Consider the following 19,833-nt stretch of genomic DNA (forward strand, 5'->3'; position numbering starts at 1 on the left):
TTAAATCAGAGTTGAAGTCTACTATTAAATGTTCACCCGGATTGTTTCATTAGCAAACACGGTTTTTTTCATCCTATCCATGTGGACATTGCTCCCATGATAGGATGGATGGCCAAGATTTGCCCATGCATATATAGGACCTACTTTTTTTTTGAAATTGTATGTGTGGCAAGATCTTATCTCTTGAAATGTAATGAGGGTAGTGTCCACATAGGTAGGATCTCATTAACCATGAAACACAACCTTTCGCCAAATGCTACACTCGGGCCAGTCAAGTAGAGTAGTGTGTATTCACCTTTAGATTCAGAGATTTGAAGTCATTAATTTAAAATCCACGATCTCAAATCTACTTCATTTTTCGGATGATTTTTTTTGGTGTAATTCAAAACCACGTGTTTGTTAATTTTTGTATCTATAAATAAATAAATACAAAAACCACGTGTTTGTTACTGATTGTTTTGATGAATTTATTTTATGTGAATTTCAAATTGAACTCATTTGTTAATATACGATAAATATAATGAGAATTGAGATTGATTTAAAATACATGTACCCAGAAACCCAACCACGTGTGTGAATTAAATAGTGTAATAGACTTGGGGTTGTATTGAAACGTAAGTGTATAGCTTGGTACTATTCGGGTTTGTACCACCATGTGATGAATTGCTTGGCCATATTTAGACTTTTACGAAACAGGGCAATTTTTTTTAAGTAAGCATGTGGTGTGGTGTATCTCGTTTCCTATCAATGTTTAATTTTTTTTGTATCAAATGACTTGTTATTACCATTTCCGAATTGGTGCAAGAAGACATAATTTGTAGACCTCCTGTGACTGTGAGACATTACTTGGCCATGTTTAGATTTTTACGAAATAAGAAATTTATAAGCACAGTGTGATATATCTCGTTTCTTTTCAACATTTATTTTCTTTGCATCAAATGACATGTTATTACCATTTCCGAATTGGAGCAAGAAGACATAATTTTTTTTAGTAGATCTCTTGTGAGACATTGCTTGCCAATATTTTGATTTTTACGAAATAGGGCGATTTTTTAAGTACACATATGGTATGGTGCATCTCGTTTCCTGTCAACGTTTAATTTGTTTGCTTCAAATGACTTGTTATTACAATTTCTGAATTGGAGCAAGAAGACATTAATTTTTCAATAGATTTCTTGTGAGATGATTTCACGAATCTATTCGCATGAGATGGATCAATCTGATCTATATTTAAAATGATAAATAATATTTTTTTTTGCATAAAATATAATATTTTCATGAATCAGATCGGGTCGGATCGTATTTATTTATCGCTCATTTGAGATATAAGATTTAGATAACAAAAAAGTTGTTTGTTATCTAGTGATACTTCACGCACGCACTCATGCATGGCTTGATGAAACTTGTAAAACAAAGACAAATGGCGTGAAAAATCAATTTATCATACATGCATGCGTCTACATCTAAAGGAAATAGCGAACTATCAAAGGTCTTTCAAGAAATCAAGTAAACGTTAAAAAAATAAATAAATCTATTTTCTATAACACTATAACCAACGGAAAAAAACAATTATTGACTATCGAGGAACCTAAAAATGATGAAAAATCAAGAAGGTTTGGATCGTTTGACGAGAAGTTCTGGAACAAACTTCTACAGAACGTATACGCACGCTACTAACAGAGTGTGCAAACCTTGTCATGTTGGAAATTCCAAAGCTAATCTTAGGACAGTCAAACGACTCCGTATTATGCACCGTGTATCGCCAATAAATCGTAAAAGCAAGAAGACACCATAGACTCTTTTTGTATTAGAAAAATCTCAATTTCCAATTTCCATACTTGGATCTGCTCATTGCTCATAACCCCTAGCTAGCGGGGTCTACATGGACATGAAATCCATTTTGCTTTATATTCATTAAAGAATTTATACAATAAGGAATTACTTATTTATACAAAAATTGTATAACAAACAAAGTACATTCACTTATGTTTCTGGAAAAATTTCATAAAAGTAACTGGTATACAAGATGCACATACCGATCTTTACAACAAATCATGAACGTACATAGACGGGTGGCCTGCTTGATGGACTTAAATGGTGAACTCCAGCCAGAACACAACGATTAGGCAAAAAATAACACATTTAATTAGATGTCAAAATGTGAGAGCAAACTGCGGTTTGGGCCTAAGATAGGGATCTAGCATGGTTCTTAAAAGCATGCAGTTCCAAGCCATGGATTCAGATAATCCCTCCAAATTTCACAATGCAGAAGACAGAAGCATTTCCAAGGTTAACGAGTCGCCTTGCATTTATAACTTATGGTTCTGACTCTGTAGCAAGACCGGAGTTTGTATCATGACTAATAACGTCGGCAGAAACATAGAAAATTTAAGAAGAGTAGTGCATCATACATATATTTAAGCAGTTCCAGTGATCAGCCTTTCTCTTTGATCTAATTTCTTAACTCTCACTGTGCCAATTAGAACTTTGAGGCAGAAAAACGCACAGAAGATGTATGCAATAGTTGCAGGCATCTGCAGAAGAAAATAAGGATTGTAACGAGAGTTGGACAACAATTGATCCAGTTGATAGTCACTTGGAATAAACTGGAAAGCTAACCCTTATGGAATTAAGGTATAAAATTGTTGCAAGGTTGATCAAGCTTCCGGCAGCAACTGCCTGTAAATCAGAACCGAAACTTGTGCACTTTTCTTTTTAAACAAGGAATAGAGTTGAAAGGAAATTATATTCTTGTCTGATAAAATTGCTTGCATAATATTTGTTGTATAGTTTGGCACTACTATTTGAATCATGGGAACTTACACTCCCAACCATGTTTTGAACAGCTGCAACACGCTGAAAAGCCCGCTCAGACTCCAAAGTTCGAACACGAAGTTTTAAATTGCCTTGCTCCTGTGAAGAGACACATCAATGAAATATTTAAAGCATGATACTAGAGAATATTGTATATTTTCTGAGTACCAAATCACCTACCAGTTGCTGGACAATGTCAGCAAGCTTTTCTACTCTATCAGCTTGCCTAAATAAATTCGAAAATGCACGGGATTGCCTGTCCCATCTCTTCCTGAAGTCCTGAACACAAGAAAGATAAAGTTTCAGAAGAAAAGCCTTCCCTTTTTGACTACCATCAACCACATTCGAAATATTTTTGTCAGCTAAGGTCTGGAGAACTTTGCCTTTAGGATAACTTCAACACCAACTTCGCGAAATCTTAACAATTCCAAAGCATAACTGCATTGTACATGAAACTCATTTAGTAGAAAGAAAGATGAATATTCTTTAATGTCTGACCCATAAATCCCAGGATAAACTTACGGTTTAGCAATCTCAGTGATGTCAAATCGAGGATCGAGCCCCTTTCCAATACCATCCAACACTGATGAAAGGTTTGCGATTGAGAAATCAAAATGAGCTGGGAAGGGCAGCACAGTATACGAAACAAGAGCTGAATACCTGAAAAAGCTCTGACAACGAAAGTGAATGTGGCAGGAAATCGGAAGGGCTGATCTGCTGCAATGGCTAACAAATCTTCGCCTGTTAAACATACAAAAACAAGAAAATGAAGTCCCAATAGATGCATATAAATTAATGCATATGGCATATTACTAAAAAAGATAACACATTTTAGAACCAAAATAACTTCTGCATTCAATTATAATCAATAAATCAGTATTTTACAGGTGTGAAAACAATTAACCTAACAGAAGAGTTACCAATTGCAGCAAGACGCTGTTTCTTTTTCTCAACTTGTTCCTCCTTGCTCAATGGCTTCTTAAATCCAAGTTCTGTTTGTGTAATTTCTCTTTCTTTTCTTTGTGCCACAAGGCGCTCTTCAAAGCTGCATTAGGTATTTTGTAACTGAAAATTTTCTTTGATTAATTCATTGGAAGTTCAGGAAACAGTTGTGCCCAAGATACCGGTTTATCACATGGTAGGAAGGTATACATACGCAAACACCAATAGCAACAACGCATAGTATTACAATAATGGGATTTCTATATTGGAGGCAAACACCAGTCATTAAATCTTTTGCCATCAATGGCAAAAAACATACATCTGAAAAAAAGATGCACGACTAGTAAACCCAAAACTTAATCAATCATAAAATATGCAAGTCCAACACGTGAATCAACCACAAAGCTCAATTCACAGTCCTCAACTTCTTGTTGGGTCATTCGTGCATATCTTTCAATATGACAAGCTTACGAGCAACACGTTCATCATATTAAGCATCAAACGAAATCTAGTTTCCAGCCAAGCAATTGATATTATCTGGCTAAGATTTGAATAGCTTAAACTCAAATTAAGATGGTGGAATTCTTGCATTTCAGCTTCTGGTAAAATGTTTTACTGAGACATTGGTGCTGCTACATGAACAAGAGAGTCTAAGGGAAACATATGTGTGCGTTTAGGTTTGAAAAAAATCAGAGAAACAAGAAAGAAAAAGATCTATGTACGAGCCAACAAAAACCTGTTCAGAAAGAACTGTGCAGTTCGTCTGACAGCAGTCATATCTCCCGTAGGTACTAGTACACCCATTTGAACCATTGCTTGAATAACCTGCAGCAGATTCATGCATTTTCTTCAATGGAACAAACAAGATACATAATCAGCTGTCATGCATTCTCTTAGCTAACAGTCAGACACATAATTAGAGACAACACGTCGCAAAATTTAGAACAATCACCTTTTCAGCGTCTTTCTCATAAACTCCATAAAAAACCTCCAGCAAGCCTTCTCTGATGTTTGGACTTATACTGCACAAAGTTAGGGCCAGATTATCATATTTCCATAGAGATAACATTGACTTGATAATTCTAACCCAGGAAACATATTTCTACATGCAGAAAGCACGGCAGAAAATGCACCTTCCCATCATTCCAAAGTCATAAAAGATCAATCTTCCACCATTGACATCATCCACAGCAATGTTTCCAGGATGCTGCAAAAAGAATGAAAATTGACACAGTAGATAAAACAGGGAGTAATTTCACAAGGTTGATCCTGAAGCAAGTAATTTCAGAAAATTTATATGGGGGCATGCAATAGAGAATCTATCTCTAGGATATGGACCCAAAATACTAGAGGAAGAAATAGGTGATGCCATGAAATCCAACTTTTAAGAAAATCAATTATATGAAGCAAGTACTCATAAGCATAGTGTAATTAATGAGGTGAGAGGAAATTCTTTACAAAGCATTCAAGAATGAATAGATTTGAGGACCACTCACTGGATCAGCATGGAAAAACCCATGGGACAAAATCTGCTCCAGGTAAGATTCAACAGCATAACGGCCCAACCTGATGAACATTATACATAAAAATCACAGTGAGAATTGAACATGGAAGTGCAAGAATAAGTCTGCTTTGAAGTTTAATTTACAAGAATCATACCGTTTGCGATCAACACCCAACTGATCTAGAGCTTGTATCCGGTTTATTTTGATTCCAGGAACATATTCCATTGTTAGAATCTATGGAACATGGAGAAGCTATGCAAATTAATAATATTTCATCAAGAATAGTGTAGTTAACACTGGAATTTTATGCTTTCCACACATTTGAACCTGTGGGGTTGTGTATTCCCAATCAATTGTCGGGACTTTCACATAATCCATATCTTTAAAGTTGTTTGCAAATTTCTCAGCATTAGCAGCTTCTTTAGTATAATCAATCTCCTGAACATGGCAAGGAATGTCTAATTAATACCTTATTGGAATCTCTACATAACAAGTAAAGGATATAAGACATTTTTAAGTTTGTTTATAGAAGAGTAGTATCTGCTTAAATTCCACGTTTTTAGTAGCAAAAGTCCTACTCATAAGTAATGGAAACATGTCAGGTGCATTTCAGTGAGTGAATTATCACGTGCCCAAATTATTTGGTAAACTTTAGAAGGCCAGCTAGAAAGCTACCAGGGCTCAATTTTTTCATTGAAATCTTAGTCCTCCTTTCAAAAGAATTGAGTTCAACAAAAGCATTAATTATTGGTAACTGTATTACAGCCTTTTGATTCAAAGTTCGTTCTATCAAACAAACAATCAAAGTGAAATGGCTTGTAGGGAGAACAGGAAGTAGAATTGTTATTTGACATCGAGCCAAAAGATTTAGGTTAATAATCTATCCACTAACACTTAGCAATAAATGGGTTTTTGTACCGGTCTTCCTCATCCCAATGCAAATACATACAAACACTCGAGACAACATTTGGCTCTAAGTTGAAGCCAACGATTCTTTGATGTTGTATTTGGATTGATGAATTTGATTTGAGATTTGAATGGAAGGATTTGAGTTGAGAAATGATTTTTATGGATGGATTTCAAAAGACGTCCATCATCATAATTACCATTGAAAATGCTCATTTGATATAGAGTGTATTTGAAATTTACTTGAATTTGTATCATCTAAACAAATCAAATTTCAAATCCATCAATCAAATGCACCCTCATTGAAATATATTATTCCAACAAACCATCACTATGGTTTAATAATAAACTAGCGAAAGTGTTGGAATATTAAATAATAAATATAGTGAATTTATGTCATATGTAGCATCGAAGGCAATTCATAACCTGATATAAGACACTTGCACATTCATCATAAATAGCAACCCAATCCCTTTTTGCACCATCAGATTTGGGATCAATCTTCTGAAGGTATTCAGCTATTACCTAGGGAAACCACAAATTAAAAACGTTAGTGAATAAAGATGGTCAACGTATACCTAAGTATGTCAATGTAAATTAACAAAATCATTAGTAAAATAGATCGATGTTTTTTCCCTTGAAAGTTACAACAAAATAAGAAGCGCTTGCTAAATTTTTAATTATTTTCAATAACGAGGACAAGACATTTCCAGCATTGGAGCAAATGAGACTAGGGAAACTTAAAAATTCGCAACCCACCCTCAAATTCTTTAGGTCAATGTCGAATAGATCCTTCAGACCAGGTCTTTGTACTTTAATGACAACTTCACGTCCCTTCAGCTTTGCACGATGTACCTGACCTGCATTCAAGAATCAGTACCCTGAAAAGTCATATAAATAAAATATCTTACTTACTGTATTAAGAGGATAAAGAATACCTAAACTTGCCGCAGCAATAGGTTCACGGTCAAATCTTTGGAATAAATTCTCTACAGGGGCTCCAAGTTCTTCCTCAACTATTGAGACGGCAGTTTCTGAAGAAAAAGGAGGAACTTGATCCTGCATGTAGCATCAATACATTTATTTGTTTTTTTCTCAGACTTTTTTTTTCAGATTATAAGTTGTTATCAGGAAACAATGCTGCGCAAAAATAATAAAGTCGAGATATAAGACAAAAATTCAAAGTTGTGAAGAAAAGACAGGTAGTATTTCATAAATTGTTGAATATAGCCCAATAGAATAAAGAATGAAAAATAGTATTTCATAAATAACTGAACTTACCTGTAGTTCTGATAACTGATCAACATATTCTTGAGCAAGTATGTCTACTCTTGTGGAGAACTGCTGACCAATTTTAATAAATGTAGGGCCAAGTCTCAAAATATTTTCTTTTAACCACTTGGCAAGAACCTTTCGCTTCTGAACCCTTTTTTCCTCTGTCATTCCACCTTAACAAGGTTCATTTCCAAATCCATTAGGCTAATAAATTGGTAAAGAGTAGATAAAACTTTAGGGGAAAGAGTAAAATAAAAACAATATTCACAATTGTTCTATTCTGGAAGACAGTTTAGTTAATCTTACATGGGTTTAATACGGAATGGTGATACACACATTGATGTAGCCATATGATAGAGAAGATAGGTGTCATGGTGATATATGGACTGCCGATAAATTACCTTTCTACGTCATTTTTCTTAGGTTGCATACCATGCATATGGCATGTTAACATGATACAGTAATGTCACCCACTAAATGTTCATTTAAAATCAGTTTGGCAAATGGCCAACCTTTGTAAGAGAACTTCTGATTGTTCAGCCAAACTCTGAATAAAAAAGTCAGGACAAATCCCCATATTTCCAGAGTCCTTTGAATTGTAGAATAGGTCTTAAACCGGCTCCAACGACCACCGGGAGCAACAGATACCTACAAAAACCCAGACAATGAAGCAAAGTATCAACTCTGGTCCACACAATAAACCACAACTAGGTGTATCCATTTTAATCAAATATCATAAGACTTCAGAGGGTAACCACCGACAGCATACAAGCATGACTTGAAAGAATTTTCATCCAATACAGAGACACTTAAATGTTTACTTTCTCCAAAAATCGGAATTTGACGTTCAAGAAAATCATGAAGGATAAGAAATTGGGGGAAAATATGCGCATTACTCAGATAACATAGCCCAGAAAGAAGGGATTCTACGTCTTTAAACATCGCAGCATAATAGTTATGATGTTCTCCATCATAACTGATATTTTCATGCTATATATAAGTTGCTTATTGTGGTTGATGTGATAAGTTGCATATTGTGGTTGATGTGATAAGTTGCAGGAAGAAATTTCGACAGTTTCAATTAGCTCCCTGTACAATAAGCATCCACAGAAATGGAATTTTCGACAGTTTCAATTAGCTCCCTGTACAATAAGCATCCACAGAAATGGAATTTTCGACAGTTTCAATTAGCTCCCTGTACAATAAGCATCCACAGAAATGGAATTTCTCGTGTAATGCATAAAAAAATAGTAAAAGTAAATCCAATACACCATTTTTACGAACTTAGATCGAGCAAGAGGTACAAAATCGGGCACATAATAGTAGTGATAAAATACCTCCACTTGATCTTGCAAACGTTGCTTAAACCACGCCTCCTCTTGTCCAATCTCCTCTATTGTCTTCTTACGAGTAATCACTACCTCCGGTTTTACTACTTCAATTCTTTCCTCTTCACTTCTTACAGCTGCTCTCCCATTCCCATTCTTATTCACATACTTGTCTAAACTCCCATTTTCACTCACGGGTTTCACACTATCACTCGAATAATTCTCCACCAAACCATTTCCAAACCTATAATCCCCATTAACGTGCCCATTCCCATTGACACTACCATTCAGCTTAGTAAATAACTCTCTGTCTTTTTCATCAAGCACAGCGCTTTCCTCTCTGGGAGCAGACTTAATCCTTGTTCCAATATTCCTGAATTTGGTTCTAGGCTCAAGATAAGTGGGTCCAAAGAGGGAAAGTTTCAGTCTTTTTGATGGGTAGTTAGGAGAAAGAAAGAATAATTCGGGTAAAGATGGAGCACAGAGCGAAGCTGAAAAGGTTGACATGTTTCTTGATTCTCAGTAACCACAATAACTCATTTTTTGAGTTTGTGATCTTTGAGAAGAACTTCAAGTGGTAGGAAGAACAAGAGTAGTGGTGGAGAATGCAACTCAATTGTGCATTTTCTTCAAAAATTTAACTTAATTTTTTTAATTTTTCTGAGGCTGAGAAGAAGAAAGGTGCCACTTGGAAAGGGCAAAGAGATGAGCGTCAAGAGTATCAGTATTGGTGGCTTCTGATTGGTTGGTTGATTCCCATTGCCAATTAAATCCTAATACGTTTTTTTTATTTATAATATAAAAGTAAATGATTTAGCAAACAAACTAATTACACTAAACTATAAAAAAAAATTTTACTGTTATTTCTTTGATTATTATGATTAGTTGTACGCTGTGGANAAAAGTAAATTATTTAGCAAACAAACTAGTTACACTAAACTATAAAAAAATAATAATAATAAATTTACTGTTATTTCTTTGATTATTATGATTAGTTGTACGCTGTGGAAGATGGTAAATTAAGAAATGATCATTACTATTTTTTACTTTTCTATTTATAGTATTTTTTCTCATGATTAAATAGATATTCATTGGTTTCTCAGATAAATAATAATAAAATAGTTTTATAAAATTGGTCATATTCTCGGACAGATAATAATAAATATTATGAATGGTCATAATTTCAAATTAAAATCTGTAAACGAGGACAACAATGTTTGTTGATAGAGAGAAATTGATGGAATGGAGATAAATAATTGATTTGAGTGGAAAGGAACATGATGAAATCAGTTGATATTAGTGGAGAGAATATCGAAAAAAATTGCAAATATGATAAAATATTGGGGGCAAAGTTAAAACAAAAATAATATCTGAATACATTTCTGTGACAGTACAGACATATAGATATATAAATTCGTTCCTCTCAGTTCTATTTCTAGGGTGTTCATTAGAGATGGCAATAGATAAGGTATGAGTCGGATTTCATACCTCTATTTTCATACCCATTTATTAAATTCATCTCCATACCCATCGGATTATCGGATACACATACCCTACCCAAATACCCAATTATCATATACAATTGAATTTTTTCAGATTTAAATTGCTTCAATGAAGTTATGAATATTTAAAAAATTATTTAAATGAACAATAAGAAAAATTATTNTCGCCTTCATACCCGAACCCGAAAATATCCATACCCAATCACCCAATTATTTAATAAGGTCTAAAAATCCCTCCATACCTTCTTCTATTCGGGTCGGGTATCGGATCCTCCAATGGGTTCGGAGGAAATTGCCATCCCTAGTGTTCATCAAGTATATATTACCTTTTTAATGCTAAAGATTTTATTCAAATCTCACATATTTTATTTATTTTACAGGTTTTTAATCATAATAAATATTATTTTAATCATAAATTTTGACGATAGAGAGATTCGAGGGTTAATTGATTTAAAATCTATCTACACAAGTTCTGTTTGGATTTCGTTATCCTGATATATAAAATTACAAGTTTGCCCTTTATGACACATGAAAGACGCATGGTCACTTATTCCAGAAATTGATTTGCTCACCATCTGCATGCATCTCGTCGCTTCTTGTGTCGATTGCTACTAACTTTAAGACGATTTTCAGCATTTAAATTTATGAAGAAAGTCGGCTGATTTGGTGAGTTCTTTAACCGCACTTGAGCTTGGAGTACTTTTTTTGTATTTTGGTTTTTGAAATTTAATATTTTCGCAATCAGTTATCCAAAATAATTATAATCACAAGTCAAAATATTGCCCAAAAATCTTTGTTTCTGACGTATATATTATTCCTGGAGCCTATAAATACAACATCTTGAAGATCAGATACAAGTTTTGGAATGAGATTTAAAGCATGGCAGTCTACATGAATAAATTCGATAGAATAAGAGCAAACTCAATATGTGATATACATTTGAGAGATAAATATACTGTAAATGATTAAATCCTCACACACAATTATTCAAACATATATATGAGAGTTGAACTTCAAAATTTAATTGAGTGAGTCTTCACACAAAGATATTAAAGATTGTGTTTATAGCATTGGCATAAAAGACGTTAAACATTATGTGGATTGTGAGGTTGTGATCTACAATCGAGAGTATGCTAGAAGTTTTAATTAGCCAAGAGATAAGTTCTACGTTGAAATGAGTTTGTATAAGGAGTTGTATAAATCAAAGTCTTCCAGTGGATTCTTCCCAAGGGAAAGAATGGGTGACGCTGCAGTTGTTAATCTCCGAACATCCATAAACAAATTCGTGATTATTTATTTATTGCATTTAATTATTTTTATTGTTTTTAAGATGCATTGTTGAAGCATTTTTTTATGTATATTTAAAATGTCAAATATTGCATACAAAGTATTTGATAAAATATTTCAACCAAATTGTTTTTTACTCATTAAACTTGTATATCTTTTAAATGTTTGACAAAATATTTAATCGGTTTCTACGAATGATTATTTTGAGTGTCTTCCGCTTGGTTTGAAAACCAAACTCGATTTAATTCATCGGTGTTCAATATTTCAAGAACTGACTATTGTAGCTCAACGATTATCTTTAATCGATCCTATCAAATTTATTGCTCCCATGAGAAATTTGCAGTGACTTTGAAAGACGATACGTAACATAATAAATCCTCATATGTGTTTGAAGATGAGCATAATTGATTTGAGGGCTTCAAATAAATTTGAAGAAATTCGAGGTAGTAAACTTTTGCGTATTGAATACATGTTGACACATCAACATGTTATTCAAGTGTTAGATGCATAATGATTGAAAACAAGTTAGGATGTATGGGTCGGTTCATACCAATTGGATATCACTTGAATCAGTACTCAAGTTATACAATTGTCATCAATATGTGACTACATGTGTATCATTGTAAATATTTCTTAACAGTGTTTTATTGATACATAAATCAATAAATTGTGTTGAATCATATATTCTTTCATACATAATAACCACCTATAATCAGTCATTTGTCATTATTGGGTGATTATTTCACATGAGGATAATTGGGTACCCCATTATTAACAATCAATACATGAAATAGGGAATAAGTTATGGAATTAATTACATTCATACTACTTTGAATATACAAAATCTAAACATATTTGTGTAATAATATTCATTGACACATCAATATGGATTTCTGGTGTCAGATGTATAATGAATTTGATTGAAAATAAGTTAAGTCATATGGGTTGGTTGATACTAATTGGATATCACTTGAATAAATATTTATGTTATATAATTGTCATTCATATGAGACTACAAGTGTATCGTGGTACCAAATATTTCTCAACAATATTTGATTGATTCATACTCCATTGCATTGTGTTGAATCATATATTTCCCCACACATAATAACCACATATTTTAACACATTTGTCATTAAGGAATGATTATTCTACATGAAGACAATATGTACCCAATTAATAATAATTAATACATGAAATAGGGCAATCTGTTTTGAAATTGACTATATTCATACCACTTTCAAGGTCGAAGATATAAAATCCAAACATATTTGCATGAATGTATGTTGACACATCAATATGGAATTCAGGTGTTAGATGCAAAATGATTTTGATTGAAAACGAGTTAGGTCGTATGAGTTGGTTCATAATAATTGGATATCACTCAAATCAGTACGATCAAGTTATACAATTTTCATCCATGTGAGACTAAATGTGTGTCGTTGTACTAAAGATTTCTTAACAATGTTTGATTGATCCACACATCATTGAATTGTGTTCAGTCATATATTATTCCACACATAATAATCACATATAATCACTCATTTGTAACTAATGGATGATTATTCCACATAAAGACAATATGTACCCAATTAATAACAATTAATACATGAAATAAGTCAATTTGTTATGGAATTATTTACGTTCATACCGTTTTTAAGGTTGAAGATATAAAATACAAACATATTTGCGTAATGAATGTTCGTCGACACATCAATATGACATTCAAGTGTCAGATGCATAATGATTTTGATTGAAACAAGCCAGGCCGTATGACTTAATTCATGCTAATTGGATATCACTTGAATCAGCATTCAAGTTATACAATTTCCATCTATATGAGACTACATGTGTATCGTTATACTAAATATTTCTTAACAATGTTTGATTGATCCATACACCATTATATTGTGTTCAACCATATTTTTTCTCAAACATAATAACCATCCATAGTAACTCGTTCATGCTAACTGGATATCACTTGAATCAGTATTCAAGTTGTACAATTAACGTTAGATTCAATTATTTGTTGTAATTTTATAGAAATAGCGTTCACAAACACAAAAACACACACACACACACATATTGTTGTGTTGCCAATCAACCGTGTTCACGTTCGTGACCACTAATGAAGTGTCACTTATATGTTAGATGTAATAAAACATATCCAAATTAATATTGAATAGCCAAGTGACATCTCATTGATGGGTACAGATGTTATCACGGAATAGGGATGTCAAATCTGACATGACACGACGATCCAACCCGGTTTGACCCGAAAAAATCAGGTTTGAGTTGAGAGTTTTGGAGTTTAGGTCAGATCGGGTTAAACCCAATATCTGACCTGAAAAAATAATCGATTTCGGGTCAACCCGGGTTGGTCGAAAATTTTATTTTTTTAAAAATATATTTTATTAAATATTGCCTTCATTTTATATATTGTATGCTTAAAAAAATTGTTATATATTTATATCATAAATTTTTACATTTAATATATATTTTATACTTTTTATTTCAATTATTTTGATTAGTTCAAATTTAAATAATATAAAGAAACTTTGTTTTAATGTGCATAAATGAAAATATTATTATTTTTTAATAATTTTAAAAAATCAAAATAAAAATCAAGTGGAGTCAAATTGAATCGAGTTCGGAGTTTTTGGGTTGGTCGAGTTCAGGTCGAACAATTTTTTTAATTATATATATATATATATATATCTATACTTACTATTGATAATAACTACTTAGAGAGGACACCAATTTTTTCTTCAAATTTTACCCTTATATGATATTAATATTATACTTTTGTTTTTTGTTTTGTTTTTTTAAAATTTCAACACACATTTTTACTTTTATTTATTTTTATTTCAACAATTCAAATATCAATTTAATATCTTCGTAATTTGTCAAATTTTACTATAATTTATTGATAATAATAAAAAAGATGGTACATATGTATTTGTATATAATAACTGGTATATATGTATGTACACACGTTGTCGACCGCATCAGCTGTTTCCGCCATACCATTTCTTCGTTCTCAATTTCAAAAATTTGGATCTCTCCGAAAAACCCTATCTCATTTGTTAGAAATTTCCTTGCGATGGGGAGAGGTACGAAGAGGAAGACATCTCACAAGAGCGACTTGCAGGAGAAGCCCAGCGAGCCGCCTCTGCAGAAAAATCAGCACGTCGAGCCGACCAACAAAGGTCGCCCTAAACGATCTCGAGCATCCAACCCCCAAGTCGTGCCAGAGTACTTCCCCGAAAAACGTAACTTGGTAAATATGCAATTACCTAATTTTATGCTCGTGTTTATTTGGCCAAATGATTTTACTATCCGCTCTTTGCTACACGTTTATTTTTTGCGCTACACGTCTGTAGCTTATTGATTTATTTAGTAATGTGATTGATTTTCGTACAAATTCAAAGGCAGACGGTAATGTTGCGGTTAAAAAGTTCTAATTAAATTGCTTGGATTGTTTTCAGTAAGTTGGGTTGAATTTTGAATCATTGTGTGTAAAGCTGTTATTTTGGGGTAACTAGTTGGAACTGCGGTGTTAATGTCAAGTTTTTGTGCTAATCTTTCGCAGGAAGACCTCTGGCAACAAGTTTTTCCTGTTGGCACCGAGGTTAGAAAATAATATACAAACTTTGGTGGTTATAATAAATTTTCATGCTAATCTAGCTATAGTGACTTTGATGTTTTGATGATCAGTGGGATCAGTTGGACATGGTTTATCAGTACAAATGGAACTTTTCTAATTTAGAAGTGAGTTACCCTATTTTTACCGTGCCATCACTATTTTACCTGGTATAAAATGTACATTTGTTCGTCTCTGGAATTGGTGCATCAAAAATATGAAAATTAGACTTAGAAGACAAGTAGAGAAGTTGAGTTATAGTGTTGATATTGTGGCAGGATGCATTTGAAGAAGGTGGGGAATTGTATAATAAGAAAGTCTACCTCTTTGGCTGTACAGAGCGTAAGTCCCCTTCTTCCTTTTGTGTTGAAAAATATCATATGTGATTAATGTCTCTCTCTCTCTCTCTCTCTCTCTCATTTAAACTTTATGTTTTTTTTTATAATTCGAATTAGAGCTTTTATTGTGACCAGAAGGACTTTTCTGGCAGGAGTTCAGTGTTTGGCAGTCCATGAACATGTTTTTACCACTTTACTTTGTTTTGGTCGTAGATGTTACTTGCTTCACTTGCATCTTACTTCAATGCAATCAAAGGCTTTTTAAGATAGCCTGTGTTTTTAACTGCTGTTTAATAGTATTTTCTTTATAGCCATGTTTATACTCTCAGATGATTGGGTACTTGCTATCTACTTTTGCAGCTCAATTGGTCTCATTTCAAGGTCAAGGGAAAGTTACAATGATACCTGTTGTTGTTGCCGTAAGCCCCGAACTTTCTTTTGTATAATGCCGATTGGCAATTAACCATCCTATGACACTTTGTTTTTCACTGTTTCTTTTTTTGAATTGTCTGATCGATCATACTTAATGTAATTGATTTGGTGTTGCTTTAATGAGATTCTTTTAAGTGTTGACTTTACACATAATCTCTACAGTCCATACATTCTCAGTGGATGGTTTGTGCTTCGCTGCACTTGCCTTTATGAGTTAAGTTACCTTGTATTTTGAACACTGCCATCAATTTCAATGGTAGTTCTAATATCTCCTTTTGAAAGCCTTAAGTTTATTTATTTTGATTTCTGGTTCAATTTTTATTGGTATGTGGCGTTATTTTTCAAACAATGAATCTTAACGATTTAGACCTTCAGTATTTTGAGTTTTGCTTGGAATTCTTTTGTATTGTGTATTACAGTTTGCTGAATGGCAGGAAGGTGTACAAACAACTTTGATAATGCTACCTAGGATGTACATTTTTTGTGTGGTATTAGTTCTGTTATGCCATCAGAAGATGAAGTTGTGTTATCATAGTATGTTTAACAATGTGAATTGAAGTGTTGGCTGTTGCGTTAAACACTTTTCTATGTGATATTCGTAGTTCTTACTGTTTTTTTAATGAATATGTTAAATTTGAACAGGTGGTATCACCTTTTCCTCCTTCTGACAAAATCGGGATTAAATCAGTTCAGAGGGAGACTGAAGAAATCGTGCCAATGAAGCAGATGAAAATGGACTGGGTTCCATATATTCCATTTGAAAATAGGTCTTTAATTGCCATTGATTCTGTTACCCGGTGCTTTTCTTCTTCAAACTGTAGAAACCTATTTAATTTCATGTGTCACAGGGAATCTCAAGTTGAAAGACTCAAATCCCAAATTTTCATTATGAGCTGCACTCAGAGAAGGTATTTTCTATTACCTGTTTTCCCTTCTTTCTATGCACTTGGTTGAAGAACTAGATGTTTTGTGTTTGTGTTTTTTATTTGGCCTGCCTTTAGTAATCTATTCTGTCAGGTGTGAATAGGAAATGTCAATTAATCTCCTTGACACAGTAAGCTACTAAGCTTTTTCAGTTTGCGCATTTTTTTACATTTTTGGTGCAAAAATTGTTTATTGTCTTGAATGTCTATCTTCTTTTGAATTCTTGTATTTTTTAGTCATTTATCTATGGACAGTCCTAAAGTTTTTCATGTTATTTGAATATTACAAGGAGTTCTAATGCGATGAAATTCTTTTGCTGTTGAAACTTTAGCATATTTCAATACAAGAAAGACATAATAGCAATCAATTCTCTCAAACCTTAGGACGATGATGGTTTCATAGTCATTTGTTTGATGATACATTTGATGTTGGGTGAGGAATAATCTACGGGGTTTTACTAAGAATAAGCTTGAAAAACCGGCTTCCTTGATTGCTCTCACATTATCATTCTCTTCCAGTTGAACTAATTCCTTCATCTAAATTAAGTGTAGGCTTATCAATTTGGGAATATGAAGAAAAACATGGTGCAGAGGGATCAGATAAAAGGACCTCATCGAACTTTTAACATTCATTCTGAAAGTTATTTATTGCAGGGCAGGTTTGCGGCAAATGAAGGTTGAGCGCTTGAAGAAGTTCGAGTACTGCTTGCCCTGTGAGTGAACACAGCGCCCTTTTCCTTCAACTAAATGTCCTTTGCTTATATGTGGCATTCTGTTACTCTCATGGTTATGGGGCTTTTTACTCTTGTAGTCTCTGCAGAAACTATGTAAAAAGAGTGCCTTACATTTTTAGTTGATTTCTTTATTGGATTTTGTTAAACGATAGACTCCAGGGGAAAAAAGTCTGAGGTTTGCTTGGACTGCGTGTCATGGTTGGTTCCACCGACACTACATATGGGATGAAGTCCTTTGTCTTTTCAGATGCGCTGACCTAGAGCCTGATTGAGCTATAATGACAAACACAATGGGCTATTATAGAACCGCTTCAATATATTTTTACGAGGCGATATTTTGTTGATTGAAAGAGTTTAAAGTTTAAGGACAAGACATGAATCATTGGTCCCTTTCTTCCTTTGATGATTTTATCTAGCTATATGTGACGGCAAGGCAATGCACACATTGTCCAATTGCTTGTTAGCAATACTTACCTCCTCATATTCCTTTTCTGAATATATGCAGTGAAACTGGTGGTTCTAGATTCATCACAAGCTCTACAAAACACAACCTTGAAAAGTCACATGCATACCTTTTATACCCAAATTTTTTTCTAGATAGAGCTGTTTCTTAGCCTTTTTCCTTGTCAGAATTAGACACGCATAAGCTAAGTGTTGAAACAATAGATTTCTTTATGATTAGTTGTCTTTTAGATCAGCAGTTGCTGCATATTATTTCTTATTTGTAGTCAAGATTGATTATTTTACCGTTAAACTCTTGCGACAAACTCAGCACATTCACTCAAGCTCTATTCCCTGTCCTGCTTCTCTATTGGGATGCTTTCAGGTGCAATCTAGAAAAAAATCAACACATTATTTTTATGTTTAGTTAATGAACACCGTTGTTCTTAGAATACAGATTGCACTGTGGTATAGTAACCATGTCAATGTTGCTTCTGGTTTCACTTACTGAAATTTATGTGATGTTACATCTCATCTTTGGGCAGACTTCTACCAGCCTCTTCAGGAAGATGAACTTGAACAGAGCACAGTGGTTCAAATCTTGTTTCCTATTGACCCAAAACCGGTAAGTTTCTAATGCTAATACCAGCAAGAATGCTCATCTAGATGACAATTAAGAAGTCAATGTTCAGAATCTTCAGATGATGCACATAGGTTGGATTATTTAATGACTGCAACAAACTGACATAGTTTCAACTATGCCTTCAGGTTTTCTGTGAGTTTGACTGGGAACTTGATGATTTAGAGGTATATCTGCAAATTGTGTTCATCTTTTGGATGTTTTTGTTTCAATTTCCAAAACAAGTGCATTAGTTGATTTGAATATAACCAGAGAATTTCCTCTGACTTGATTAGTAAAACTGTTCAGGAGTTTTCTGATAAGCTTATTGAGGAAGAAGAATTATCTACAGATCAGAAAGAACCTTTTAAGGTAATTTCTCGTAAATTCCCTTAAAAAAACATATTCTTAAATATCTGAACATGGTTCATTTCCCAAATATTAAAGTTCCTTGTACAAGGAAGACCGGTCACTTGTTTTTTTGTATAGAATTTTGTGAAAGAGAAAGTCCGAGAAGGTAAAAAAGCTAATCGTGAGGCCAGGGAGGCACGTAGAAAGGCATTGGAGGAAATGAGTGAGGAAACAAAGGCCGCTTTTGAGAATATGAAATTCTACAAATTCTATCCTGTATCTACACCTGATACTCCTGATGTATCCAATGTCAAGGTGAATAACTACTGTTATTATTATTGTTTGTGTTGCTCCATGTGTTTTTTGTTCCCAAGGAACTTTTGCTTAGGGTGGGAAGCTTCAATTCATGTTTGAGCTTTATGTTTTCACAAAGAAATGAAAAACTACGAATGTTTGAACAGTTCAGGTTAGAATCTGACGGATTATGTGTTTGAAACCTTCCTTGCAGGCACCATTCATCAATCGATACTATGGAAAGGCTCACAAAGTCATGTGAGTGACATTCCAAGGACAAATTCTGGACGTGACATAACTTACCTTATTCAAAACTCGTGCTTCCAAGGTTATGAAGCTGCACCATTCCTCAATATAGTTCAATCATCCGAAACCAAGCACAACCTGTGGATACGATTTATTCAATTCTTGAGATATGTACCGTGATCAGGGTTATTTTTCAAGGAAGATTTTGCAAGAGACGTACTTCTTGCTACACTGGTTGTAGAAATAATCAAAT

The 19,833-nt window shown here is 33.6% G+C and overlaps 2 protein-coding genes across 2 annotated transcripts; one reads left to right on the top strand and one right to left on the bottom strand.

Moving 5' to 3' along the window:
* Window positions 1–1,967: 1,967 nt before the first annotated feature.
* Window positions 1,968–9,418, bottom strand: LOC140971018 (protein ACTIVITY OF BC1 COMPLEX KINASE 8, chloroplastic). Its single transcript, XM_073433060.1, has 21 exons — window positions 8,780–9,418; window positions 7,955–8,090; window positions 7,449–7,615; window positions 7,106–7,226; window positions 6,927–7,027; window positions 6,594–6,692; window positions 5,589–5,699; window positions 5,416–5,495; window positions 5,253–5,322; window positions 4,890–4,963; window positions 4,709–4,778; window positions 4,493–4,581; window positions 3,735–3,859; window positions 3,475–3,555; window positions 3,337–3,397; window positions 3,198–3,252; window positions 2,995–3,093; window positions 2,824–2,913; window positions 2,620–2,679; window positions 2,412–2,534; window positions 1,968–2,330 (listed from the first exon to the last, which is right to left on the bottom strand). Exons 1-20 carry the CDS (start codon window positions 9,275–9,277, stop codon window positions 2,418–2,420), a joined length of 2,304 nt encoding a protein of 767 aa, XP_073289161.1. The 5' UTR covers window positions 9,278–9,418; the 3' UTR covers window positions 1,968–2,330; window positions 2,412–2,417.
* Window positions 9,419–14,560: 5,142 nt separating this feature from the next.
* Window positions 14,561–19,793, top strand: LOC140971023 (protein HEAT INTOLERANT 4-like). Its single transcript, XM_073433065.1, has 13 exons — window positions 14,561–14,839; window positions 15,152–15,190; window positions 15,277–15,330; window positions 15,481–15,544; window positions 15,901–15,959; window positions 16,615–16,739; window positions 16,821–16,880; window positions 17,550–17,608; window positions 18,616–18,695; window positions 18,839–18,877; window positions 18,999–19,061; window positions 19,179–19,355; window positions 19,549–19,793. The coding sequence occupies exons 1-13, from the start codon at window positions 14,663–14,665 to the stop codon at window positions 19,594–19,596; spliced, it is 1,044 nt and encodes a 347-aa protein (XP_073289166.1). The 5' UTR covers window positions 14,561–14,662; the 3' UTR covers window positions 19,597–19,793.
* Window positions 19,794–19,833: the final 40 nt, after the last annotated feature.

This window comes from Primulina huaijiensis, chromosome 2 (assembly GCF_012295235.1).
Source record: "Primulina huaijiensis isolate GDHJ02 chromosome 2, ASM1229523v2, whole genome shotgun sequence".
Taxonomy (NCBI): Eukaryota; Viridiplantae; Streptophyta; class Magnoliopsida; order Lamiales; family Gesneriaceae; genus Primulina; species Primulina huaijiensis.